The following is a 12,636-nucleotide window of genomic DNA, read 5'->3' on the forward strand; positions in this document are numbered from 1 at the left end:
TCGATGTCTAAAGAACTTCTTTGCCCTTCTTTGGGACAATATGGAGGAGTTCTACACGGTTGGAAGGCTGGAAGTAGGCTTTAACCCCCTCTACCCACAACAATAACCCACTCATTTATGTACCCTTTTTTGGCTTTTCCCTCTCCCTTGTCTCTCTTCCCCACTCCCTCACTGTGTTTCCAGAGATCACCTTCCAAATAAACTATATGTACCCAAATCCTTGTCTCAGGCTCTGCTGTTCTAAGTATCCAAACTTAAGGCAGAAAATTTGGCTGTTCAGAGAAGAAATGTACATTCCTCCTGGAGAAATGAAATGTTTAATATCTAACCATGACTAGGTGGGAGTTTCCAAAATCACACCTCTGACAGTTTTGCTCAGCACTTGGTCTGAGCCACTAAAGTTCAGCGTCATGAGACAAGGCTCTGGTCCTTCCACTTCTATTTCACAAGCAGAAAAGGAATGCAGCATGTCTGTACTCAAAAGGCAAAGAAAGGAATAAAGACTGAACAAACAAACCAAGTTACTTCAAAGAGAGGAGAATGGTTCAAACTATTAAAGCTGCCTGATCTACCAACTTAGTCAAACCAAGGGGTAACTTGAGACCTGAGAGAATCTGGCTCAGCAACTCACTAGAGACAGACACACAACTTTGCAAAGTGCAACAATTTCTTACAAGAAATTGCTTCCCGCAGTTGTTCCCTGGAGGGAGAGGAAGAGTGAAAACGCTGGCCTGAGGCCTGGAGTGAGAAAAATACAATACGAGCCTGGACTATCTGGTCATGCCAGAAGGCAAGAAAGCCATCAAAGGCTTTTGGGGTCATACTGACAAGACTCAGGAACATCACAAACAGGCTCTCACTGGCCAAAGTTGGTTCACTTCAAGCGCCAACAACAATAATAAGTGTAATGGGCTAAAACACATCAATAACCAATTAACCATGAGTTAATCATGATACACTAAAAAAAAAATCAAGTTATCTTTGGAAGATGTGAAGGAAACTACTCATCATTTTGAAAACTGATTCATACAGGAAACATAGGAGCAAATGACATGGCTGAAATCATCAAAATTCAGACGGGGGAAAACTCTATAGGACAGGGCTTCCCTGGTGGCGCAGTGGTTGAGAGTCCGCCTGCCGATGCAGGGGACATGGGTTTGTGCCCCGGTCCGGGAAGATCCCACATGCCGCGGAGCGTCTGGGCCCGTGAGCCATGGCCGCTGAGCCTGCGCGTCCGGAGCCTGTGCTCCGCAACGGGAGAGGCCACAACAGTGAGAGGCCCGCGTACCGCAAAAAAAAAAAAAAAATCTATAGGACAAATGCCCCAGTTTCTTCACAAATAAATTGAAAATGAAAAAAAAAAGAAGAAGAAGAGAGAAAAAAGACTGAAGGAGGAGGAGAGGAGGAAAGAGAATAGGAAAGAAAAATAACATGAAGAGGAAAAGGAAAAACAGGAGAAAGAAGGAGGGACCAGGGATGAGATGACTGTAAATAATACATCAGTCTATTGCAATATATACACTCTCAGTATCCAAACAAACTGTAAAACACACACACACATTTTGTTTACATATGTGTGTGCAACACACATGCACATTTTGTGTACGTGTGTGCGTGTGTGTATATATACATTGACCCAGGGAAATTTGAATACTACCTGGTAATGAAAGATTTTAGAATTAGTATCAACTTTTTAAAGTGTTACAATGATAGTAAAGTTATGTTTTAAAAAAGAGTCATTATCTCGTAGCAATACATACTGAAATATTTATAGATGATGTGATATGACACTCTGGATTGACTTCAAAATAATCCGGGAAAAAGCTGACGGAGGACTCATCAAGCATGATGGACCATGAACTGATAATTGTGAAGCTAGGTGATAGGTACCTAGGAATTCATTATACCACTCTCCCTACTTTTGCATTTGAAGTTTTCCAAAAAAAAAGTTAAGTGACTTTCTCAAAGCTTCCACATATTGACACCAGAGTTGATCTCTGATGACAAACAATATAATTTATGTTGAAATAATCTTCATTCAGCAGACACAGAGTTGGAAGGGACCTTATAATGAAGGCAATCATACAATTTATCATCCAAACTGGGACACCCTAGAGTGGGAAAGAGGGCGTTATTAATAATTAACCAGGACAAGAGATGTAAAAAGGAATACAGTTGATCGCCCTCCACATATGATAACCAGCTCAGTTTCTGACAGCTCACAATTATCCCTTAAAATACACAATGTCTCTAATAAACAAGTTATATGGAATCTATTTTAATTCTTCCAGTAACAACACCAATCACTAAAAGCTCTTTTGCAGAGCCCAAATCCTCTTCCTGATAACCTGTACCTGGTAGTATTAGTTTTAATACTTTCTGGGAGAACAGACTGTGATGAGTAGAAAGAACACTGAACTAAGAGTAGAGAATGGGATCCGCCATTAACTAATGATACCATCTTGGACAATTTACTTAACCTCTCTCAGCCTCAACTTCCAGTCCTTTTTATCTTTAAAAACTAGCACTCCTGGTTTCTTCAAGCATTGCCTATGTGTTGTGATTTCTGTCATACACACACTAGTTTGATAATGTTTCTCCTACACTGTGGTGCCCAACTGTCAATACCATACTCATGTATAGTCCACTATGTCATAGACACAGCAGAAGAACCTCATTCCAAGCCGGGGACCCAATGTTTCTGTTAATACAGCAAAAGATTGCATTAGCTTTTTCAGTAGTCACATCACGTTATTGGTTCATACTATATATCCCAGATTGTTTTTCATGTAACTGATTTCCTCTACCTACACAACTAATTTCTGAAATCTAAATAAGGGACTTTACACAGTTAAATTTCATCCTGTTGTTTTTGAACCAACATACCAGCCTACTGGGATCTGTCTGTCACGCATCATTGTATCAGTCTCTTTAAACTTGTGTTCTCCACAAGCTGAGCAAATATGTCCATATCACTCACAAAAATCTTGAACAAAACACAGTCAAAAATACAATCTTAGAGTACTTCATTCAGAGACCTTCCAATGATTGTACAATTTACTGCGAATCTACTTAACCATGTTTTGATTTAATAGCATACATATCCAGAAAGACATCACAGCAGAGTGGTCAAACTTTCTGCTGAGGGACTCCCCTGGTGGCGCAGTGCTTAAGACTCCGCGCTCCCAGTGCAGGGGACCCGGCTTTGATCCCTGATCAGGGAACTAGATCCCACATGCATGCTGCAACTACGAGTTCTCATGCCGCAACTAAGGAACCCATGTGCTGCAACTAGGGAGCCCACCTGCCGCAACGAAGACCCGGCGCAACCAAATAAATAAATAAATATTTTTTTAAAACCAGCAACAAGAAAAGCTTTCTGCTGAAATGATTTGCTATGTCAGCTGATCTACCATCAAAAAAGAAATAAGGTTAGTTTGGCATAACGTGCTTCTAAGTAAACCTATGTTGGCTACTAAAGATATAACATGTTTTAAATGCTCTCAAACCATTTGTTTAGTAACCAGCTCTTGAAGCTTACCCAACATCAATATAAAAATTAAACTGTCACTTTAAGAATATATCGCTCCTTCCTTTTCTTTAAATATTAGGACCATGTTTTTTCTTCATTGTAGTCTGCTACCATTATCCACAATTTCTCAACCCCAATAATTACTTGGTAATTCTAATAATTCCAGTAATTCCATTTTTTCAAAAAGATCACCACTATAAAAGGAATATTGGCTTGGCTAACTAATTCAAACAGGAATTCCACTGAGTGCTCCTTTCAGTACCATAAAACTGTCATGCAGATGACAAAATAAAGCTGTTTTGTCTCTGGGACAAAAATATTTTTTGAAGAGCACTGCAATGCTGTCTCATGAATAATAAGATTCCTATTAATGATAGCAGCTATATATCCACTTACCAAGGACACTACTAAAGAAATTGCTACAATCAGTAGTGGATTAGATGACATCAAAGAGTCTGTAGCTCTAAAAATAAAATTCTTTCACTTCAGTTAATTATCAGGATGACATAAATTCTAACAAATCCATGTCTCTTAAGAGGAATTGTAGCAAGACTAATAGGTTGAAGGCAGAATATTCTATTTTCATTAAATTTGCTTTTGATCATGTCTAATTTCTTTCAGATTCCTTTTGTTTCATAAAATAAAACTGAGTATTCGATATTTAAAGCTTATGCTAAGGTCAAAATCTTTTCATGATTTCGTTTCTAAATAAATGTTAAGTACATTTTTAAATGAAAAGCCAATTTTTTCAACTCAAAAATGCCCCAAAAGTTTAGCTCTACATATCTGGTCCACCTTATTATCTTAACCTTTAAGTTATCTTGACCTTTAAGTTTTCTTCCCTCATCTTTCCCACATTAAAGCAAAACCATCCAAGTGATTTTAGAAGGTTGCTAGAAACTATTGTCTAATTTGTGATCTGACTGCAAATTAAACAACAGATTTTACTATATCACAAAGACACAATTAAGACAATGAAAGATGTATTAGGCCAGATAATAGATCTGAATCATAAAGCTATGTTGCTAAGTTAGGGTCTATAAGATAACTGAAGATCACAGGCTTAAAGACACACACAGTAAAATCAGCATTTCAGACTATTCTCTACATCTCAAAAGCTGAAACTAAGCCTTTATCTCTCATAAACCTGATTAACTTCTCATTCTATTTTCAGCAACTTCTGCTTGTGATTTTTGCCCTCAGAAACAAAACAAAAATAACCAACCATGAGTTGTTACTCTTTAAGTGTCCAAGAGAGATCCACACAAAAGTAGAAGTTTGTCATGTCAGTTCATTTCCCAGTCAGGTACTAATCAGACTGACCACCACCTTTCCCAGCTGATGTATGACTGAAGCATTAACATTTGATGTTGTGTTTACTTCCTTTTCAGCAATGCCACTGCTTGTGCTTATTCCCTGCATAACTTTCTCACCTCGTTGATTTGCTCTTATCTGCTTCTACCAAGAAGCCAATTGTGAGTGTATGGTAATAAAGATAATAATTCTTTCCCAGCATGTTACAGTGGGAAAAGCATCGGGCTTGTACTCAGAAGTCTTGGATTTGGCTCCCTGACTTGCCAGTTATGTGACCTAGTCACTTGGACTTTGTGAGTCCTCCCTTGTATGTAAAACAGGGCAACTGGCCCTCTTGAAAGTTGTTGGGCAATTACAGTGAGATCATTTAAGTAAAAATACTTTGGAAAATATGGAATGCTATATGATTGCAAATGCTTCTTTCTAATTCCTAGCTGAATTATACAAAACAAAAATTTAAAGCTGCTGTGGTCACAGCTTGACACAGACGAGCAACACTTGCCAAAAAATCAGGAGAAATAACCACAGAACGCTAGATGGGGTAAAAAAAAAAAAAAAAAAAACCACACCAATCTTTCTTTCAATTCTGAGTTCATTGTTTAGCAATGTGTCTTTTGCTGACTGCATCCACTGGCACAAACCAGCACACCAGCGGCAGAATCAAATGAGCATACAAAGAACAATCTCAGCCTGGGCCTTTGCCTTCAGCTCCCACAAAGCAAGGCTTGGAAGACTGTGCAAAAGCCCACTCAGAAACTTTCAGAAACTTTGTGAAAACCAAGCACTAGCCTGTGGAATTCATGAAAAAAAAAAAAAAAAACTGAATAATACTTCCTACTGTCAAATAACTCTGAAATGCCCAGCAGCTGAACCAAGAAAGAGTAAAAAAAAAAAAAAAATAGTATGAAAGATCCTTTGAGTTCACACACGACAGAGTCAAACAAGTCTAACAATGAACAAAAGCAAGTCCCATAATCCACAGAAGCTAAAGTGGGGGGAAATCTACTGAAATGAATGAAAATTTAGGATGCTGAAAAATAAGGATGAATAGATTAAAATTCTTCAAAAGTAGATAAAAGAAAATGCTTTACAGAAACAAGGAATGATAAAATTTTAAAAAATAAAACCACTACCAAAGTAAAAACAGTTAAAGCTCTAGCCAACATTCAACAAAAAAAGAAAAAGAAAGCAACATAAAATGAACAGTTTTTTAAAAGCAATGGTATCACAATGACAGTTTTTCTGTTTGATAATTTAAGTTGATGATAACAAAGGACAGAGATGGTCAAGCTCCAGCCAGGAAAATTACACAAGTCAGAAAGAAACAAATCAAGCAGGGTCTGTTATCTACATGTATCACAATTTTCAGGGAAAGGGTGGAGAAATAAGCAAAACAAGTCACAACATCTCAGAAGTGCCAAGGTCATTCCAACAGAGTGGGGGAAAAAAAAAAAACATTAAGAAATGGTATAATCTAAAAGCATGTAACAGAGACCAAGTGAAATATAGAATTCCTCATAACACAGGGGCAAATTCTATCTTGACCACAATACGTGAAGTAAAGGGTTGATACATCATGGTTACCCTGTCATGAAAGTAGCGCTCTTTTATCCAGCAATAGTATTTCAATGAGGCTACAGCATCTCTCTTCTTACAACATTAATTAAAAGATTTCAACAAATTAAATATTTTACTGAATGGAAAACTATCTAAAACTACAGGATTCCCAGACTCTTAAGAGTACACTTAGACATGGAGCTTGTAATCCTTCACAGAAACAAACTGACTTGCGTGTGGCTGGTGGCCAGACTGCTGGATGGCTAGAGAAAACAATTATTTTATAGAAGCAATTCCACCACTCAATCACAGCACGCACTGAGTCTTCACCGTGGACAAAAGCCCTCTTAAGCTCCATAACTAAAACTGTAGATTTGTTCCCCTCTTCTCTCAAGAAAGCTGCTACTTAAAATCAATGCCCCACTCCAAATGTAGGATCCCTTCCATTCCCCAAAACCACAAGCATCTTTGGGTTATTCGAAATCCTGAAGAGCCATGTTGAGGTTCAGAACTCACACAGAGTCGTGGTGGTCCAAGGCACTCCTCTGGAGAGAGTCCCCTGTACTTCTTCCAAGGGTTCCCAGTACTTCACACTGACAGTATACACTACGCACAAAGCTCACTCAAGAAAGGCACACCGTAATGACTAAACACCAAGCCTCTCTCTTTCCTCACAAGAGTATTTGTCACAGGCAAGGACCTGATGGTCAGTTATCTGCACTGTCTTGAATACTCTCCACCAGGCAGCCAAGCCCTCTCCAGACCTTCCACCCCTTGGAAGGAGACTTCAACTCCAACCTCATCCAAGTGTGAAAATAAATAATATATATTCAAATATATATACATATATATACACACATACATAATTAATGTAATAGATCATCAGTGTGAATTCCCCACCCCTCCTCCTCAAAATTTACCCATTTCTTTCCTAATCCTTTTGTCTTTTCCTCCTCCCTCTGGAGACTTCACCTCTGGTCTCTGCACTTGATCCCACCTCTGCCATCCTCCTACAGGTTCTTGTTCCACAGCTATTCTTCAGGGTCTGTATTCTAATTACTAATGCTACTGAACAAACTACCCAAAACTCAGAGGCTTAAAATAACAACCATTTTATTATGGTCACAGATTCTGTGGGGTAGAAATCCGGGTAGAATGTAGGTGGGTGATTCTTTTGCTCTTCACAGCATTGCCTGAGATCACTCAGTGGAATTCAGCTGGTGGACAGACTAGTTTGAAGGGTCCAATATGGTTCCACTCACATGTTTGGTGCCTGGGCTGGAATAACCCCAAGGCAAGAACTGCCAACTGCAGTGCCTACACGTGAACTCTTCATGTGGCTTGGCTACCTGACAGCATGACAACCTCAAAACAGTCAGACTTCTCATGCGTTGGCTCAAAGCTCCAAACCCAAGTGTTCCTGCTAATAAGACAAACACTGAATTGCCTTTGATGACCCAGCCTCAGAGGGCAAGCAGCATTACTTGCATCATACTCTATTGATCAAAATAATCACAAGCCCACTCAGATTCAAGGGGAGGAAAATTATCCTCCAACTCTTGAAGGGGGAATGGCAAGGTCACACTCAGTATAGAAGAGCAGGCAGGACAGGAGATATTGTCGTGACCATCTCTGGACTGTCTGCCACAGTCTCCTACTTCACTACTTTGTTTCAGTTTAAAATCATGCTCAGTCTAATCAATTCTCTCTTAAAATGTCTACTCTTAGTGCTGTCCATAGTAGACTTAGATAAACAAAGAAATTTGAGAAGGTAATTGTAGGCAAGGGTAAGAGAATTAGCAAAAGTTGGGGGGTAGAAAGCAAATTATGTGCCCAGGGGATGATGAGCAGACTACACTGGTAAGAACAAGATGTTCAGAAGGGAGAGGGCAGATAGAGTTGAAAATGAAGGCTAGGGACAGATTATCCAAGTTGTCTGGTTTAGAGTAAAGAAGGGGGTAAAGAGAAGCGAGAGTGCTGGCAAGGTTATGATAGTGCCAAACGATGGAGGCCCTCAAATACTGGGCTTCAGAATTTGGACTGAGGAGGTGCTGAGTAATGACTGGATGAGTGGATGGGAGAAAGTGCTCTGAGATTCGTGAATTCCTTCCTTTCTATAGGAGATGGCCAACCCTGAGAAAGCAAGTAAACAATCTGATGTTTGAGGGTGACTGCCTGGAACTTATCTTACCCAAGAGTAATGAAATTACACTGCGAAAAACAGAAAAGAAGAAACAGAAAGATAAGAACAATAAAAAAAAAAATTAACTGGAGAAGAAAACATTTTGCAATTTGCTCTACATTAGGATGACCAAATTGTCTGATTTCAACATGAGGTAGCCCTTATTCTTCAGTCATGACAGTCTTTAGGCATACTGTCAAGCAACGCATTTCACGTCTAACTAATCATTTCATGATCTGCTTATTGGACCCGTCCTGAAGACAGAATCGAAAGCGCTGCTACTCTCAGGATAAATTCAACTTACTCTTTTCTTCCCAATGTATTATACTCATCGTTTTAAAATAAGAGATTCATCAATTAAGAGTTGTTCTTTACAAAGTAAAGTCATCTAGTCCTATTGTAGCCAAGTGCTGGCAAAACTACTTTCGAGAGTCTTTTCCCTGGTTCTTTCTAAATATGCATACCAACCGGGTAGATTTACATAAACTTGCAGAGCTCTCTTTCCCTGTCTTCAGTGCAAAAACCATGACACCCTTTCTCAAACCTTTAGATACACCCTTGTCCCACTGAAAGTCCCACTGAAAATTAGTATCCTTCCAGGTGAGACTTTCCACATAAGATATAATCTTTTAGTGCTCTGGTCTCACTCATTTAATAAATAAGCATTTCCTGATCAGCTACTATGTGGGGCATATGGACCTTAGAGATCCCAGGGATTCTGCCCCTAGAGTTTAGCAATATGCTATTTCAGGAACCACAGATTTGATTGGATATAAATAATCTGGATAACAAATTCTCCCATGTCTTGGAATCCAAATTTCTTCCTTCATGCTCTCCTTAGTGCATTATCAGGATTCAGTCTGTTTCTATGATGAACTGCCTGATGTCCATAAATCTGACATAAAATCCACCTTCAGAAAGTTCACTTTTTCTGTAAAGCAGCACAATTTCTCTTTCCTTTCCTCTCATCTTAAGAACCAGAACACAAAAGAAACAGAGAGCTACGCTAATGATGTTGAACCTTACAGAAGATGGGGTTTTCATAAATACGAAAAGAAGAGTCAGAAGTAGAAATGATGTGTGCCAGGACAGACTGTTAAGGATGCCACTTAAAATAACTCATGCATGGGTCTGTATTCTCTTTATAGACAGGTTCTTCTCTCAGACAAACCGGGCTAAAGGTAGCTCCTATTCTACATGAATAAAATCAAGTTGTCACAATGTGACCTCCAAGTCATAAGAAAGTAAGAAAATTGCTCTTTTCTAAGTCCCACAACATAGTTCACCCACTATGGCATGACAAATTAGAACGAAGATGACATTTATCTTCACATTAAGTAGTGAAGACATGTGCTTTAAATTATCTCTGCTTTCCAAAGAGTGAAAATCCAACGCAAATACTGGAGTCATATCCAAGGTGAACAGTCTTAATGGATGCTGGTAACAGGAATTGAAAATTCCCACTGTTAAGAGGAAGACACACAGAGAAGAAATAACTGGGCAACAACATGGCCTAAGTCATCAAAATATCCTTGAAAATCAAAGCCCGAAATAAAACGAAGCACCCCATGTGACTCTGAAGACTTAAGCATCACTCATTCGCAATGGGGGGAAAACTTCCACTAATGCACATACATGTGTTTGGAAAAAAACAGACAAGATTTACAAATGATGTCAGAGATCACTCAAGTTTTTGCCCTAGACCAACAAAATGGAAAGGGCAATTTCAAACTGCTACCCAGCACTTTTAGAAGTTGCCAAAGTTTGAAGATTTTTGTTCTTTCAAAGGAAGAAAGCAACGATGACTAACAATAGGGTACTTCCTGGCCTGAGGAAGAGGGAGACAGGAGCTCTCCAGCTGCACTTCCTAGAGAAGTATGCCAGCTGCCTTCTGCAAACTGAGATCAAATTTCCAAGAATTTACAGGATAGCAGTTATGATAGATGACCTAAAATACTGATCTGTTGCAAGGAGGATGCAGTGCAGACCACACAGGAACTGACAGGAAATCAGCCCTCGGGCTGGCACTTACACATTTAAGAAGGCTAGGAATTCTGGACCTTTGACAGCCAAATTTCATCATTTTCCTTTGTAGGAAGAGTTATCCTTCAGAGAGAACAGTCAGAAACATCTTGTACAAAGCTTCTTGGTGCCTATTTCTATTTAATAACACTGCCCCCTGCCTGAACCAGTGGTTTCCTCACATGTTAGAAGTCCATTTAAGGTCCTACAGCACTTACGTGACCAAAAATCACATGTTTACTGGCACACACCTTCATTTTCTCAGCCACAAGCCCACTGAATGCCATAAATGATTCACAGACTGTGATGATGCTAAGCAGAAAAACTAATATTTGGAGTTCACCAAATAATGAGTCATTCTCCTGGAAGAAAAGAAATCCTTAGGACTGGCAGCCCCATAGGACAAAATTTTAAAAATTGTTTTTAACATTAGTATTAATTCCATAAAAGTTGGCGGAATGAAAACGGTTGAGAAACATGTGACATTTGGTTTGCTCGTGCCTTCTAGAAGTCCAGTTCACGCTCCAGGAAAAAGAACGAGTAGGACATCTATTACCTATTCCTAGACCTGCCTTCTGGACTCACTGCTGCCAAGTTACTCACTCTCCCACACAACACTTTCCATACTAATTTTGACCCTTAAAAATCAAAAAGAAGCCTTGCCTTCTTTGCACCCAAATGCCAAAATGGAATCTTTTAGTATTTCACCTTTATAAAGGGAATGTTTGAAAACAGGCCTCTTTGGCTGTGACACCAGGGAGTTGCTGAGGCCTCCAAGGGCCGGAGGAAACATTCCCAGCCCCTCACAGTGCTGCCTACTCCTACGGTGCAATCTGGCAATGGCCAGGGACCAAGTCTTTAAAGCTGTTTTATGGTATTTAACATATGGTCATAAATTGCTCAGTGCTCTGAAGAGGGGCTAAATTTGCCACCCCTATTGATGAGAAATGTTCTTATTTATTTAAATTTAGTGGCAAATTGGCACTTCTCCAGATGGAGAGGTTTAGGCATAAGTACAAAGGAAGAACTAACTAGAGATGGAGTTGGAACTTTTCTATACGCTGAATGCAACCACATCAATTTAGGTTTACGGCACCACGATTAAACAGGGTTTCCCATACAGAGTGACAATAATAGGAAAAGAGTCTAATTTCTAAGGCCCAAGGAGGGGGGAAACATAAATTTTATTCAGACTGCATGAAAACTTTTTTTTTAATTTATTTCTCTCTCTCCTCAAGTTAACTCTCTCTCTTCCTTTGTGCCTTCACCTCCCCCACAAGTTAGATGTATGTGGACTTCATCTGAAGTCTATAGACCTCCTTGGAAGTTCCTAAATCCCTTCGCATCCACCTTCCTATTTTGCCACAATTTTTAACTTGCTTATTTTTTTTAATGGCTCTAACTCCCCACCACTAAAGACATGATCCTACTAAAACACTTTGTTCTCTTCCTTTTCCAACCAATCCCTGTAGCCAAAGGCAGAAGAAAAACAAGAATCTTATTTATTGATTGATTTGTTTTTTGGTGGTATTGTTACTAATGGTATTAATGTGAATGGCATCAAAAGGGAAATGGGAAAGGTAAAGCCACTTCTGGTTTTGTTTTTTATATGCTGATATAGAACCAGCAGAAGAATCAAAAGATCTCTCGCCTAACTCTGGAAATGTGAAGAAGGATTTCAATAAATTGGAGGTTTGACAGCAGCCTGGGAAAAGTATTAAAAGAACTGTTTTATGAACAGTTAGGCTGCTTATATCAAATAGAAGTCTCATTTTTTATTTTGATAGAAACAGAAGAGCCATATCTGCCACACAAATAAATATAAAGAGAGATTGATTTATTAAGAATCAACATATACAAGTTAATATGAATGATGCCACATACTAGGAAATTTAGACATGGTTCATATCCTTTGGGAGAATGGAAATATGCAATCTCAATTATTTCCCCTAAAGCAGACTAATGATCCAGTGAAAATCAATGGAGATCAGCAATCAGAAAATGTCACATAAAGCCTGCCGTGCAACCA

At 39.0% G+C, this 12,636-nt stretch overlaps 1 protein-coding gene across 3 annotated transcripts in view; it reads right to left on the reverse strand.

Annotated features, from left to right (window-relative positions):
- BABAM2 (BRISC and BRCA1 A complex member 2) overlaps positions 1–12,636 on the reverse strand; it is a 434,786-nt gene that overhangs the window by 367,284 nt on the left and 54,866 nt on the right. The window contains exon 1 of one of the 3 annotated variants that reach the window (XM_067703376.1): positions 10,618–10,746. The exons of the other annotated variants lie outside the window; for them this stretch is intronic. Coding sequence (XP_067559477.1) covers positions 10,618–10,621 — 4 coding nt within the window. The 5' untranslated portion in view covers positions 10,622–10,746. Of the gene's footprint in view, positions 1–10,617; positions 10,747–12,636 lie in introns of those variants that run through there. 3 annotated transcript variants of the gene reach the window in all.

This window comes from Pseudorca crassidens, chromosome 14 (assembly GCF_039906515.1).
Source record: "Pseudorca crassidens isolate mPseCra1 chromosome 14, mPseCra1.hap1, whole genome shotgun sequence".
NCBI lineage: Eukaryota > Metazoa > Chordata > Mammalia > Artiodactyla > Delphinidae > Pseudorca > Pseudorca crassidens.